Genomic DNA, 16,559 nt, shown 5'->3' on the forward strand with positions numbered 1-16,559 from the left:
TTTGTGCTACCATTTGTCTGCAATTCTTGATGGCATAAATCCTTGACTGTTTCCTATTTGTCTTTGGACAGATATTCTCTTCCAAGAAGCCTTCTCCAAACCATATTCCTGGAAATGAATGAGTATTCCTGTTCTATGTTTGCATTCCTAGTTTTGTTTCCTGTGACTGTGTCACAGGTCTCATTGTGTCCGAGGAATCCAATTTCCTGGCACACATACAAGTGCTTGCTACATATTAGTCAATTTAAAATATCTTGCTGCTGCTGTAAAGAAATTTCCTCCCATTTACTCTCATGATCCTGTAAGATAATGGGACATATTTTCCAGTTTCTTTGTAGGCGGAGCTAATGAGTGTGGTTTGATAAGTAGAGAACTGAAACTGGAATTCCAATCTTCTGACGCTTAATTCACTATTTTCTTCTGAGTGTGTGTGTGTGTGTGTGTGTTCCTTCATCATAAATCTTTGTAAGATGTTAATCAAAGAAGTACAGTCATGGCAGTAATTAAATTATATGCAATGTTTGCGCTTCAAGGAAACAGTCATTGGGGCTTGTGCAATGAATGGTTCAACTGGCTAATCCTCCATTTCCAAGCGCTGGCATCCAATATGGGTGCCAGTTTTTGTCCTGGCTGTTTGTTCCACTTCCCATCCAGCTCCCTGCCTGTGGCCTGGGAAGGCAGCAGAGGATGGCCTAAGTCCTTGGGACCCTGTATGCATGTGGGAGACCTGAAGGAAGTTCTTGGCTCCTTGTTTTGTAATCTACTCAGCTCCAGCTGTTATGGCCATTTGGGAGGTGGATACAGGGTCCCAAGGGCTTAGGCCATCCTCCACTGTTTGGTATATAAGCTTTTCAATTGGTACAGTATAAAGTGCTGGAGTAATTTGTGCAAGAGTGTGGAGGTGTACTTTGTATTCTGTTGTGAAGTCTAGAGTGTGTTCATAAATGAGTTTCAAAAAACTGATCAGTACCACAATCACTTAGGCCTGCATGTCGTTTTACCTGTCTCTTTTGTTTTGGAAAGACATATTTATTTAGCTTACACAGTTACATCAATAGAGAGAGTGTGCAAGACAAAGAGATCTTCCATCTGTTTTTTCACTCCTCAGATGGTCCCAATGACTGAATCAGGGCTAAGCCAAAGCTAGGAGTCAGCTGCTTCCTTTGAGTCTCCTGTGTGGGTGACATGGGCCCAAGAATTTGGACCATCTCATGCTGCATTTCCTGGGTCATTAATAGGCAGCTGGACTGAATGTAGAATAGCCACAACTCGAACCAGCACCCATATAGACTACTGGCGGCAGCAGCCTTACCTACTATGCCAGCCCCTGCTTCAATTGTCTTATATATAGATAAGATTTTTTTTTATTTCTTCCCAATGAAAGTAGTAAATATGGAAACAAATAGAGAGACTTCATTAGGTTATTTGATTTCAAAAATATTTATTTACTTGAGAGAGAGACAGAGATGGAGATTGAAACAGAGATGGGAAGATGATGCTGGGGGGAAGATCTATCCACTGATTCACTCCCCAAATGACTGCAATGTCCAGAACTGAGCCAGCCCAAAGTCAGGAACCAGTAGCTTCATCCTGGTCTTACACATGGGTTCAGGCACCCAAGCACTTAGCGATCTCCCACTGTCAGCAGGGAACTGGATCAGAAGTGGAGCAGCCAGGACACCAACCAGCGTCCATATGTGTAGCCAGTGTGATAGGCAGCTCCTTAACCCACTGTACTACAACGCTGGTCTCTCATTCTTTTTTTTTTTTTTTTAAAGATTTTATTATTATTAGAAAGCCGGATATACAGAGAGGAGGAGAGAGACAGAGAGGAAGATCTTCCATCCGATGTTTCACTCCCCAAGTGAGCCGCAACGGGCCGGTGCACGCCGATCCGATGCCAGGAACCTGGAACCTCTTCCGGGTCTCCCACGCGGGTGCAGGGTCCCAAAGCTTTGGGCCGTCCTCGACTGCTTTCCCAGGCCACAAGCAGGGAGCTGGATGGAAAGTGGAGCTGCCGGGACTAGAACCGGCGCCCATATGGGATCCCGGGGCGTTCAAGGCGAGGACTTTAGCCGCTAGGCCACGCCGCTGGGCCCTGGTCTCTCATTCTTAAAAGTGGTATGGTGATGGGTATTTTAAAGTCCTGTGTCATATAATTTAAATTGACTTCTAAATTTTCCTTCCAAAAGGTTTCCCTGGAAGAAAAAAATGCAACTATTATTTATGACCCCAAACTGCAGACTCCAAAGACCTTACGGGAAGCTATTGATGACATGGGCTTTGATGCTACTCTCCATAACCCCAACCCTCTCCCTGTTTCAACTGATACCGTGTTTCTGACTGTTACTTCTTCCCTGGCTCCACCGTGGGACCATATCCAGAACATGTTGCTTAAGACAAAGGGTGTGACAGATGTTAAAATTTCCCCTCAACAAAGAACTGCAGTGGTGACAATAGTCCCTTCTATAGTGAACGCCAATCAGATAGTAGAGCAGGTTCCAGATCTCAGTTTAGATGTTGGGACGCTGGACAGAAAATCAGGAAGTGAGGATCACAGTGTGGCTCAAGGTGGTGAAGTTATGATAAAGATGAAAGTGGAGGGGATGACGTGCCATTCGTGTACCAGTACCATTGAAGGAAAAATTGGGAAACTGCAAGGTGTTCAGCGAATTAAAGGTAATATTTCTGATATTATTTGTTTCGATGTTTTATAGGGTTAATTATTCTGTTTGAATCTTTTAACTTTTTGCTTTTTAAGCATGTGTGCTCATTACCTGGGAATAAAATGCTGGCTGCTTCATTGAACTTTGAGGTACAGCATCATTCCTAGGACTGCTGTCAGTAAAGTTCATTATAATTAAAGGTTATTTGCATCTTTGTCTGCAGTTTAGCAGCAGAAGCAGCCGGGAGAGCAATCTGTGGAGCTCAACACTCTTAACACAGCATGCCTGGGGTACTCCTTACCTGTAATTGAATTTTATACAACCATGCAGAAACTTGGAGACTGTCACTACACAGTGATCGTATTGTTTACTTGGTTCTAGTCTGTTTGTGAGCATTCATTTACAAGTTTTGTTTAGTGATCTGGAAATAGTGCAGTGAAATAATTATATTTCTTCTTATTAACTAGTCTCCCTGGACAACCAAGAAGCTACTATTGTTTACCAACCTCATGTTATCGCAGCCGAAGAAATAAAAAAGCAGATTGAAGCTGCAGGCTTCCCAGCGTTCATCAAAAAACAGCCCAAGTACCTCAAATTGGGAGCTATTGATGTAGAGCGTCTGAAGAACACACCAGTCAAATCCTCAGACGGATCACAGCAAAGGACATGGTCACACGCCTGTGATTCAACAGCTACTTTCAACATAGAAGGCATGCATTGTAAATCGTGTGTGTCAAACATTGAAAGTTCTTTATCTACACTCCAGTATGTAAGCAGTGTAGTAGTTTCTTTAGAGAATAGGTCTGCCGTTGTAAAGTACAACGCAAACTTAGCCACTCCAGAAACTCTGAGGAAAGCAATAGAAGCTGTATCACCAGGGCAATATAGAGTTTGTATTGCAGGTGAAGTGGAGAGTTCCCCCAACTCTCCCTCCAGCTCGTCTGTTCAGAAGATGCCTCCGAACATAGTAAGCCAACCTCTGACTCAGGAAACTGTGATCAGCATTGGTGGTATGACTTGTAATTCTTGTGTGCAGTCTATTGAAGGTGTCATATCAAAAAAGCCAGGTGTAAAATCCATACGAGTCTCCCTTGCAAATAACAATGGGACTGTTGAATATGATCCTCTACTAACCTCTCCAGAAACCTTGAGAGAAGCAATAGAAGACATGGGGTTTGATGCTTCCTTGTCAGGTAATTACCTTTCCTTTGATTTCCTCTAGAATTTTGAAGTCTCTATTATGCTGTTTCTACACTTGATCTTAGCCAAAAGGATGAGAAGTGATCTATTATGTTGTTTCTTATGGCTTTTATCAATGAGAAATAATTCACAAATTCTGCTTTTTTTAAAAAAAATGTTGTGGAGGTAGTCAACAATGCCTACTAAGATGCCTTGGGAATTTTGCATAATGATAGTGCTTAAAAATTAAAAACAAATCATGGTACAAATACGTAATAAAATACTATGAAGTCATAAATGATAGTATTAAAGGTACCTAATGTCACCACCAGCAAATGTAGGACTTATTTTGTTAAATGAAAAAAAAGCCAAACTGAAATACCATGTACACACTGCAACAAAGTGTTTATAACAACTACAGTTGTATATATACCATTGTATATATACTTCGGATCAGTGCCGATCCAGAGCCAGGAGCCTCTTCCAGGTCTCCCAAATGGGTGCAGGGTCCCAAGGCTTTGGACCATCCTCGACTGCTTTCCCAAGCCATAGATGGGAAGCAGGGATGCTGAGATTAGAACTGGCGCCCATATGGGATCCCGGTGCGTGCAAGGCAAGGACTTTAGCTGCTAGGATACCGTGCTGGGCCCAGATGGAAAATCTCTCTCTCTCTCTCCTTCTCTCTGTAAATCTGATTGTCCATAAAAATAATAAATAAAACTTAAAAATGGAAAAGGATAGAAATAAATAAAATATTTTAGCTGTAGCTTTGAATTTAAGCATTCAAGTTAACTGACTCAAGGGCTTTCCCAAAGTCTTCATATTTCTTGATCATTCTTACCTTTGAACTGAAACAAAAATGGTATGTGTTGCTTCAAATCAGAATTGAACCTGACTGCAAAATGAGCTGGTGTAATTTCTTGCTTTAAATCACAATTGAAAAGATACATAACTAATTTCTAAACAGTGTTATTAATCTTTGATATTATATTAGGTTGAAGATGACCAGTTATACCCATTAGAGGCTCACTGAAGCTGTAGGAAAAATGTTATTAAACACATGCTCAAAGTATTGTGGTAGATGAGTGTCAGTTGGAGAGTACCCAGAGACATAATCAGCCATTTCTAATTTCCACATTGAGGACAACTGGTAGAAAGTTTAAAATTCTCAATTTTTAAAGTTGATATATGCAAAGTGATATCTCTAATTTGAAGATCTAAAATCCAGAATCTAAAATACTTCAGTGTTGACAAAAGAAAAATTATTTATCTGACATCATGGGTCATAGTCAAAATGCAGGAAATATTGCATAAATTACTTTCATGTTATATATAAACTACTTGAGTAACATAGGTATTTCTTATGTTCAGTCTTGGGTCCCATCTCATTACATATTTGTAAATATTCCAAAATTTGAAAAAAAAATGCAAGATCTGAAATAATTCTGGCCTTGAGCATTTTAGATAAGGGCTATTGACCCTGTTGCTTCTATATTATCAAATTTACCTTTTAAAAGTACACAAATACACAATCCAGTGGTTGTTATTATAGTCCCAGAGTTTTACAGTCATTACACAATATAATTTTAGAACATTTTCATAACTCCCAAATAAACTCTATATCCATTAACATCACTCCACATTTTCCTTGTCTAGTCCCATTGTTCTAATTTCTGTCTGTTATAATTCATAAGTAGAATCATGTAATGTTTGTCCTTTTGCTTCTGCATTTAATGAGTGTAATGTTGCAGAGAGTCATCTATATTGTTGTATCAGAACTTCATTCTTTTTGTTGCTGAATAATGCTTCCTTGTATAGATGTACTACATTTCTTTCTTCATTCCTCAGTTAATAGAAATTTGGATTATTCCCACTCTGACTGCTCTGCTGCTACTATGTATAATTGTGTATAAATTTTGCACAAATAATAGGCTTTTTATTTCTCCTGTTGTATATACCTAGTAATGAAAATGCTGGATCATTGTTAACTGTTTAATTTTTCTAGGAGTTAGCAGACTATTTTCCAAAGTAGCTGCATCCATTTTAATTCCCATTTAGAATTCTCAAAATAGAAAATCTCAGAAGACCAAGATTTTTTATTCAAAGAAAGGGATATATAAATTCATTAGAAAATTCAGACAGAATAACAGGAGTTCTAGTATCATGACCAGAGCAAGGTATACAAAATCTGCATTAGCAAAATGAAATAGTTACAAAATCAGAAGAAAAAAATCTATATTGGATATATTGAAAGTGAAACTCTATCAGGTGACTATATAAAATTTTCTTGGAGTAAAACAATGATCTAGGAAGTTGGGTCTTCACTAACCAACTAAAGCAAACAAAATGCTTGATTAAGTCCCTTCTGATATTTTTCCCCTATGATTTATTTATTTTTATTTGAAAGGCAAATTTACAGAAAGAGTGAGATATATAGCGGGATCTTCCATCTGCTGGTTCACTTCCCAAATAACCGTAATAACTGGAGCTGAGCCAATCCGAAGCCAGGAGCCCGGTGCCTCTTCCATGTCTCCCTTACAGGTGCAGGGTCCCAATGTTTTGCGCCATCATCGACTGCTTTCCCAGTCCACAAGCAGGGAGCTCAGTGGAAAGTGGAGCCAGGATACGAAGTGGTTGCCCATATGGGATCCCAGCGATTGCAGATAGAGGATTAGCTGGCTGAGCCATCACACCTGCCTTTCTTCTGTTGTGTAAAACTTTTTCTTTAATTTCAAACATATGAAAAGCAACAAGAATTCTTTTTTCTTTTTAAAAAAAATTTATTATTTTTTAAAACAACAACAAGAATTATACAAGGAAATTCTGCCTATCAGTTGCACTCAGATTACCTGGTTGTTAATGTTTTACCATTTTGTTTTATCATTCTCTTTCTTGGTAGGTATAAACATATGGTACACACGCACACATACACACACACACACACACACATATTTTTGTGAACTACTTGAAAGTAAGCTAGCACAGTAGATGTTAGTAATTTTAAAAACTGTTTTCTGATTATGTATTTATGTACTTTACACCAGACACTGAGCCTGGTTTTGAATATCAGATTGTAAATCCTTTCTTGAAATTTAGTAATTATTTCTAATTGTTGCTTCAAGTGCAATAAGGTCATCTTTCTTTTGAATTCAAGCATTAAGTAGTGTAGTTACAGCCTTCAGAAAAACTAATTGAAATAAGCCAACTGTTAATTCATTGTGACCTTTTATACTTTTTCACTTCCTTTGTGAAAGTTGAAAGTTTTAGCTGTTTTACTTGCTATACTCACGGGGGTACAGGTCACAATTTCATGAAATTTTATGTAGTTGTAATGCTAAGGTGCTAAAAGGAGCTGCCTTGATAACATAATTTAATATGTGAAAATTGCAGATGTTCACGTTACATCTTGTACCTAAAATAACTAAATTGCTCCATAATGAGATGTAAAGTGATTAATAGCATAAACTGTTGTTTTTTGCATTGTCCAAGTTGGTAATTAACTTTTAATAATAATTATGGGAGAATGAAAGAAACTTCTAGCTAGATTAAAATTATAGTTATTAAAGCCGAAGTTGTTTATTTATTTGTTTTTTTTTGGCAAGTGTACCTCCTTTTTGACATCTTTAAGATAACAATTAGTGAATTTCTTCATTCCAAATAATATGCTTAGGCTCTAAATGAATAGCTTTCCAAATTGATTTACTTGAGACTAAAAATGACTAAGTTAGGACCTGGGAGAGTGTGGTCCTTCATTCAGACTATCTTTGCAGTAGCAAGACTGGCTGTGCTGTCATTTTCTGGGAACTTGGAAATGCAGAATCTGTTTCCATCTGGGATGCTCAGATTCAGAATCTGCACCTCGAACAGGATATCACCCCACTATGATAAGTGCATTCAAGTTTAAGAGGCAAAGTGACTTGAGACATCTGTGTCATTATTCTTTAGGGAAATTATTAGGCTTTTAAAGTTTCTTCCAAAGATATTCTTCTTCAGTGTCCTGAAAAAATGTGTGCAGGGATGCTTTTGTTCATTAGCCAAATAGGTATGAGACTAGAGGATACTCTGTATTTTTTTAAGATTTATTTATTTTTATTACAAAGTCAGATATACAGAGAGGAGGAGAGACAGAGAGGAAGATCCTCCATCCACTGATTTGCTCCCCAGTTGGCCACAACTACCGGAGATGAGCCAACCTGAAGCCGGGAGCCAGGATCTTTCCCTGGGTCTCCCATGCGGGTGCAGGGTCCCAAGGCCCTGGGCCATCCTGGACTGCCCTCCCATGCCACAGGCAGGGAGCTGAATGGGAGGTGGGGCTGCCAGGGTTAGAATCCATGCCCATATTCCAGGATTCCAGTGCATCTAAGGCATTGACTCTAGCTGCTAGGCTACCATGCTGGGCCCTGTGTTTTTATTTATTTAAATTTCTAACAATACAGAAGTTTCAGTAGAAGAAATTTGTTCATCTGTCATTCTCTTCCTGACAACCTCACACCCTAGAAGTAGTCACTGTTAATTTTTATGTTGCCTTCCAGACTTTTTAAGAAATGTTGTTGTATTTGCATACATTGAAAAAAAATTTAAATATCATCATGCAGTTCTTTTTTTTGTGCAACTAATTATGTCATGAAACTACTTTAATGCTATCATGCACATCACCAACACCGTCATGTTCATTATGAAATAAGTACTGTCCATTAACAACCTGCTTTACCTAGTGTTGAGGGTGGACATAAGCTGGAAGAACTTTCTTTATACGAAATTTTGCTTATTGAGTTCAGATTTTCCTGGAAACTGGAATGAAAAATATTGAAATTGGAAGTCACTGCTGGGAATTTGTGAAGATAATGTGTTACTGGGCGCTCATAGGAGCTTGCTGGTTTTAGAAGGATAGATTGACAGTACCTGGGTATGAGTTGGGATGTGTGACAGAGATGCAGCTGGAGTGTCACAGATGAAAAGAATCTTTTTCCTTTCCACCAGGTATGAGTGAACCATTGGTAGTAATAGCTCAGCCCTCATCAGAAATGCCACTTTTGACTTCAGCCAATGAATTGTATCCTAAAATGATGACACCAGTTCATGACAAGCAGGAGGCAAAGGCTTCATCTAAGTGCTACATACAGGTCACTGGCATGACTTGTGCTTCCTGTGTCGCAAACATTGAACGGAATTTAAGAAGAGAAGAAGGTAAGACATTTTGAAAGCTTGTAATTTGATGTGCTAGTTAGAGGACTCCATCCTTTGGGTTCTCTTATTTATGATTCTTGCCAAGACCTTCTAAAGACTTAGTGTATGGAACAACCTTGATTCCCTGACATGTTAATGATTTGTTCCCTGTTAATGTTTTGTTCTCTTCGATAAAGTCACTGTCTCATTTACCTAATCATCACATTTTAACATCAGTGAAGTTTATAGAAAAACATCTCAAGGAAAGATAGAATTCATACTCTTTATGGATCTTAGCTGAAGTGGATTTTTTAAAAAAATGTATATTTTTTTTTTGTAATGATTACATGGTTGATCAGAGTAAGAAGGATCGAGGTTTAGGGAAAATTGGGTGAACTCATTGCTTCCAAATTTGCTATTTCTTCTTGTTGTTTCTGGGGAAAGAGGAGAGACAAAGGGGAAAACCACACATGACTTTCCATACATCCCAGTACCAAGGGGTGAGGAACTGCCACCTCATATCAACCCAGAGTTGATATATTCCGAGGGTTCTGTCCAAATGGTTTGGATAGTTCTGAAATACTGCCGATTTCACTGATCTGAGGATGATGTCACCCTCCCAATGTCCACTGGCTCCTTTCATCAAGACTTTTTGGTGTCATCGTTTGTTGGGGTAGTTGTCCAGTTAGTTCTGTTCTTCTTTTTGCTACAGCACCAAATGTGCTGCCATATTCTTCTTTTACAACAGGGCCTGCGTCCACTGCTCCACCTTTTTCATTAAGTAGGGTATGTTCTTACAGACGAGTCCAACTACCTGGGCCAGGTGTCCCAAGCATCGCCAGATCCCCGACCCCTGGGGTTCAGGAACCTGACATCCCCCTAGTAGGTGGGCCCCAGGGCCTGGGACAGGAGACCCAAGGCCTGGCTAATCCCCCACCCCTGGGGCTCATAAACCCACACCCACCTCACAGGTAGGCCCCAGGACCCAGGCCAGGTGATCTGAGCCCCACCAAATCCCCCACCACTAGGGCCCACCAACCCAGCACCCACCTAGTAGGTGGGCCCTGGGAACTGACCTGGGCCATAAGACCCAAACCCTGCCAGATCCCGCACTTAGAAGGTGGGCCCCAGGATCTGGCCAAGTGACTCACATCCCACTGGTTCCTTTACCCCCAGGGCTCAGGAACCCCACCACAAAGGTGGGCTCCATGGCCTGAGCCAAGCTACCCAAGCCCTGTCAGATCCTCTGTCCCTGGGATTCACATACCTGTCCCCTGCTGGGCCCAGGCCAACAACTCGTGTCTGCAGTCTTATTATGCAGCCTGGCCTAGTGTAGTCTGCCCCCTGTTCTAACTTCTGTTGGTGGGTGCTGCAGCCTATCTCAGCCCAGCCTGATTGCTGTCTTGGTCTTAATGTGAACTGGCTGGTGTTGGCTCCTCCAGCCCCCTGCCCTGGTTCTCAGATCTGCCAGTGGGTGTTATGTGCTGGCCCCAGAATAGTCTGTCTCCAGACCTGACCCACATGTATGCCCGCAGGTCCTGTAACCTGGCATGGTCTGGACTGCTCCTTGCCTTGCTTCTTGTGCTCACCTGCAGGGGCTGAGTCCCTATGAAAGAGTTTCCCAAACTCCTCCATCAAGTTTCCTCCCAGTGGCAGTTCTTGCACACACCAGTGGATTGGTGGCTCAGGTTGACTTTGTCCACCTCCTGTCCTGATAAAAACAGTGGTCTTGCTTAACCAGCCACACCCATTCTGGTTCTTGTTATTGGTTGTTGCAGCCCGTCGCTACCTGTGTCCATGCCCAGACATAGCTTTCACGTAGTTCAGTGGGAGCCAAGACCTAGTCTGGCCTTTTCTACACCCAACCTGACTCTCACGAATACTGGTGGGGGCTGGAGTCAAGCCCAATATGTTTCTCCACCTGTACTAGTGCACACCTGTACTGGTGCAGTCTGTGCTACGCCTGCTGCCCTCAATCCTACTCTCGTTCTTGCCAGTGGGAACCCCAACCCAGCTGGGGTGCCCCCTTAGCTCCCAAGCAAGACCTGACCTCATCCTCAGTTCTTGGGCGAGCCAGCAGAGATAGCTGCAGTGGATTTTATGCTTAAGGGCAGGTGTTTAGCCTGGCAGTTCTGGTTAAGATACCAGTGCCCCATGTCGGAGTATTGGGGTTTGGTGCTCAGCTCTGGCTCCTGACTCCAACTTCATGCTAATGCAGACCCTGGGAAGCAGCAATAACAGTGTAAGTAATTGGGTTCCTGCTACTCACATGGGAGACCTAGATTGAGCCTCCCCATCACTGTTCCACCCCTCCATGCCCTTGCTGACTCTGCTGTTGTGGGTATTTAGGGAAGTGAGCCAACTCTTGTCTCTTCGCCTCTTAAATAAATCAATAATCTTAAAGCATTGCCTGAAACTGAGAACTGGAATCTGCAGGAGTTTCAGTGTTGCTGTCACCTGGCTAAGCACTAGACCAAAACTAATAGTGTTTGGAATAATAGTGTTCTCTTCTAATTGTTAGAACTCTGACCAATCCTGTGATTAAAAACTTCCAAAAATTACCTAATATTGTGTATGTTTTTGTTTTAATTTGCAAATGTATCTATAGTATGATTAAAAAATTTAGTTACATGTATGAAACTGTATCATAAAACAATAATCAAAAATAAGAAGGGAAAAAATAAATTCAGAACATTAAAAAAATCCAATCACATTTTCTTCTGTTGGCTTATAAATTTATACTCATATTTACAGACTTGCCAGGATAGCATATATATTTTTTTCTTACCATACAAAAATTTGTTAATGTTCAATTAAATGAGACAGGGGAGGAGGCTACTAAGTGAAAGGAAGCTTGCAAGGTTCTTTTAAAATTTGGGAACTATTTTCAGGCAATTCAGAAATACCCCTTTTCACGAGGCAGGCAACACCTATGCCAATTACAAATATTTATAAATCCATCAAGACGATTCTTCCAATGATTCCATTCTATCACTTTTGTTTCCTCTTAACCCAATGAGGAATTTACTTAACCTATCTGGGGTCATTACATTCACTTTTTTTTTTTTAAAGCACTGGTCTTTCCCTTAGTCTGTGTTAGCGTTCTTTAAAAAAAAAAAAAAAAAAAGAATGCTGGAAAAAAGCCATTGCTGGCTGTTTTTAAGAACAACATGTGGGCCCGGCGGCGTGGCCTAGCGGCTGAAGTCCTCACCTTGAAAGCCCCGGGATCTCATATGGGCGCCGGTTCTAGTCCCGGCAGCTCCACTTCCCATCCAGCTCCCTGCTTGTGGCCTGGGAAAGCAGGAGAGGACGGCCCAAAGCTTTGGGACCCTGCACCCGCGTGGGAGACCTGGAAGAGGTTCCTGGTTCCCGGCATCGGATCGGTGCGCACCGGCCCGTTGCGGCTCACTTGGGGAGTGAAACATCGGATGGATGATCTTCCTCTCTGTCTCTCCTCCTCTCTGTATATCCGGCTTTCCAATAAAAAAAAAAAAAAAAAAACATGTAAGTCAAATGCTTTTTTCAGTTCTGAGAATTAACACAGATTTTGGTTTGTCTTCTAGTGAGAAACTTCCAAGGTATGCCATAGTTCACAATTTTAAAAATGCAAGAAGTTGTAATTATTGCCTCTTTGTAAATGATTGTATTAATAAAAAGACAATATAAACTGCTTTTAATTAAAAATAAATAAAAGAGAATGGAAGCAGTTCTATTTATAGTGTGAATATATTTTTTAAATCTATAGTTTACGTAAGTATTATTTGTATTTTTGAAATTTGAGAAATCGTGTTTTCGACTTCTGCTCAACTATAGATTTCATTCAACTGAAGCTAGAAGATATTCTCCCACTTTTTCTATAGTATCTCTCCCTCTTTTTAAAGATATATTTATTTTAATTAAAGTCGGTTACAGAGAGAAGGAAAGACAGAGATTTTCTGTCCACTGATTCACTCCCTAAATGCCCTCAATGGCGAGAGCTGGGGCACTCTGAAACCAGGAACCAGGAGCCAGGAGCTTCTTCCATGTCTCCTACGTGGGTCAGGGACTGGAAGACTCGATTATTCTGCTGCTGTTTTCCCAGGCTGTAATAGGGAGCTGGATCAGAAGTGGAGCAACTGGAACTTAAATTGGCACTTGTATGGGATGCCAGCACCACAGGCCTCTGTGCTACTGGGCCCAGTACCCTTTTCTGATTACTGATACTCTCCTATGAGCTGATTATCTGAATTATTTGACACCCAGAAAGCCCAAAATGTAAATGCTTTATATAGAACTCAGATAATATTAGGTATTTTTTTATTAAGACATATTATTAAATTAACATCTGGTTAGTTTTTCATTTTTATAGGACCCTAAGGCTTACTTGTAAACTGTTGGTCTTTCCCTGTCAGGTAGTTACCAAGATCCATGGAATCCTAAAAAGGGCTGCGAATTGTGCTATATGAAATTGATTTTCTTCCTAACAGTGACAACATTAGCTGGACTAGAGACATGAAAAGATTGTAACAATAGTTATGCCAGCCAATAGCATGACTGCCATAAGAAATGAACTCCTTGGCAGGTGTTTGGCCTATTGGTGAAGATGTCAATGTGGACACCCTCATCCCATATCAGAGTGCCTGGGCTTAAGTCTGAATTCTATTCCTGATTCCAGCTTCCTTCTAATAGATGCTGTGAGACAGGGCGATGGCTTAAGTCATTGGGTCCTTGTGAGCCACATGAAAGACCTAGATTGAATTCCTGGATCCTAGTATTGGCCTGCTAGTTGTAAGCATTTGGGGAGTGAACCAGAGGGTGAGAACTCTCAAGTAAAAATCTTATTTTTTAGAAAACTCATCCATTTCCATTGGAAAGTCAGATTTACAGAGCAGGGTCAGAGAGAAAGATCTTCCATCCAATGGTTCATGTCCCAAAGGGCTGCAATAGCCAGAGCTGAGCCTATACAAAGTCAGGAGCTGGGAGCTTCCTTTGGGTCTTCCATGTGGATGCATGGGCCTGAACATGTGGGCCATCTTCTACTGCTTTCCAAGATCATAAACAGGAAGCTGGATGGGAAGTGGGGCAGTCAGGACATAAACTCATGCCCATATGGGATCCTGGCACTTACAAGGGGAGGATTAGCCAATTGAACCATCATGCCTCAATTATAAATTTTAAAGATTTACTTATTTTACTTGGAAAGACTGCATTACAGAGAGAGATTTTCTTTTCTATCCACTAGTCACTCCCCAAATGGCCCACTAGCCAAAGCTGACCTGATCTGAAGCAGAGAACCTGGAGCTTCTTCTGGGTCTCCCACATGGGTTCACGGTCCAAGGACTTGAGTCATCCTCTGTTGTTTTCCTAGCCATAAGCAAGAAGCGGGATCAGGAAGTGGAGCAGCCAGACATGAACCACTGCCCATATGGGTTGCTGGTCCTGGTAGATGGAGGATTAGCTTTTTTATGGCACTGCTCTGGCCGTAAAGTGAAAAATTTTAAAGCAAACAAAATTTAATTCTTTTGTTTTTATTAAAAGGTAGGCAGCATTTTTCTTCTAGAGCTCTTTATTTTTATTTTGAAATTTGTTTATTTCTTTTAAAGGAGAGTGGGATAGGAAGGTGTCACTTTGCTCGCTGATTTACTCCCCAAATGCCCATAAGAGCCAGGGCTGGAGCCGGCGCTGCAGTAGGGCCAAGCCAGGGATCTCAACCAGGTTTCCCATGTGGGTGGCAGGAACCCTGCTGCTTGAGCTGGTACTACTGCAGTAACAGAATCTGCACTAACACTAACCTGAAATAAAGAGCCAGAGCGAAGAATGGAAATGAGGCATTCTGGTATGGGATGCAGGCATCTTAGCTGACAATAGCTGACAGGCAAGACACCCACTGCAGAATAAGAGCATTTTAGATTAATGTATGCCAGATAGCAAAATTTGAACATTTAAAGAAATGGCCTATTATTTGAAAATATTATATAATGCATATGTTGGCACCTCCTCATATTTTTATATTTGCTAACATCATTAATTCCTTTCTACTACTCTTACTAGCTTCGAAAGTTTATTTGCAAGTTATGATTTTACCAACTGAAATTTTTTTAAAAGAAAATTTATTTGTAAGACAGTAATGCAGGTGGTGGGGAGGGAGACAGAGAGAGAAAGAGAGATCTCCCATCTGCTGTTGACTCCTGAAATGGCCACAAAGACTAGGGGTGGGCCAGGCCAAAGCCAGGAGCCTGGAAGTCCATCCGGGTCTCCCACGTGGGTGCAGGGACCCAAGCATTTGAGTCATCTGCTGTTTTCCCAAGTGCATTAGGAGCAAGCTAGTAGTGAAGCAGCCAGGGCATGAAACTGTGTCTTCCGTATGTGACACCGACATCACAGATTGTGGCTTAATATTCTTCACAACACTAGCCACAACAAATTGCAATTCTTGGGCCTTATTTGGATTTTAATCTAAACAAGAGCTATTTAATAAACAGTTATAAGAAATATTGTAGAAATGTAATACTGCTTGGATATTTGATGATATTGAAGAAGTTTATTTTTATAATACCATTCGAAAGTAATATTGTAATTATTTTAAGGAGTCTTTATATTTTAGAGATATATTTAAAAGTTTACCCATGAGAAGATCTGCTGTCTTGGGATTTTCTTTGATACAATCCAGGTAGAGGGCAGGGAAAAAGTGGGTAGGAATATAAATCAAATAAAATTAGCTAAGTGTTAGCCAGTTGATAGTTGTTAAAGGTTGGTGATGAGTATATCAAGTTTATTATGATGTGTGTGTGTATAATTGACAATTTTTATAATAAAAAAACTTTAAGAAAATAAGGCTACTTGTTCTAATAGTTTTATTTATTTTGGGTTCAAGATTTGCATAAAAGTTAAGTAGTGGATTTTCTGAGATTCACTTTTGTCCTTTCACAGTTAAATGAAAAATACTAAAAAGTAATTATAACAACTCTTTTTATCTATATTATTTTTCTTATCATGTTCCTAGGAATATATTCTGTACTTGTGGCCTTGATGGCTGGCAAGGCAGAAGTAAGGTATAATCCTGCTGTTGTGCAACCCGCAATGATAGCGGAGTTCATCCGAGACCTTGGATTTGGAGCTACAGTGATAGAAAGCGCCAATGAAGGGGATGGTGTTTTGGAACTTGTTGTAAGTAAGAATTTTTATGTGATTGATAAAAGGTTCAGAGAAGAATTTTGATGTTAGTTAAAATATTGTAAAAATTAAAGAAGTTGGAAAATGGATAGATAAAAGTTAATGTGGAGCTCGGCAGCGTGGCCTAGTGGCTAAGGTCCTTGCCTTGATCCCATATGGCCGTTGGTTCTAATCCCGGCAGCTCCACTTCCTCTCTATCTCTCCTCTCAGTATATCTGACTTTGTAATAAAAGTAAAATAAATCTTTAAAAAAAGAAGTTAATGTGGTTGTCAGGCATGAAATGTAAAAGATAGTTATCATATCTTTACTAAAAAAACAAAACAAAAAAAAGAATTGAGTTTGAATGACTACATGAAATTCAATTTTTAGAACATAGAAGAGGGAGCAAGATGTTT

At 40.4% G+C, this 16,559-nt stretch overlaps 1 protein-coding gene across 1 annotated transcript in view; it reads left to right on the forward strand.

Annotated features, from left to right (window-relative positions):
- The window catches only part of ATP7A (ATPase copper transporting alpha), a 133,702-nt gene that overhangs the window by 86,404 nt on the left and 30,739 nt on the right, over window positions 1-16,559 (forward strand). The window contains exons 3-6 of the mRNA XM_004592777.3: window positions 2,193-2,679; window positions 3,134-3,859; window positions 8,826-9,032; window positions 15,994-16,157. Of these exons, the coding sequence (XP_004592834.2) occupies window positions 2,193-2,679; window positions 3,134-3,859; window positions 8,826-9,032; window positions 15,994-16,157 (1,584 nt within the window). The remainder of the gene's footprint in view (window positions 1-2,192; window positions 2,680-3,133; window positions 3,860-8,825; window positions 9,033-15,993; window positions 16,158-16,559) is intronic.

This window comes from Ochotona princeps, chromosome X (genome assembly GCF_030435755.1).
Source record: "Ochotona princeps isolate mOchPri1 chromosome X, mOchPri1.hap1, whole genome shotgun sequence".
NCBI classification, from domain to species: Eukaryota; Metazoa; Chordata; class Mammalia; order Lagomorpha; family Ochotonidae; genus Ochotona; species Ochotona princeps.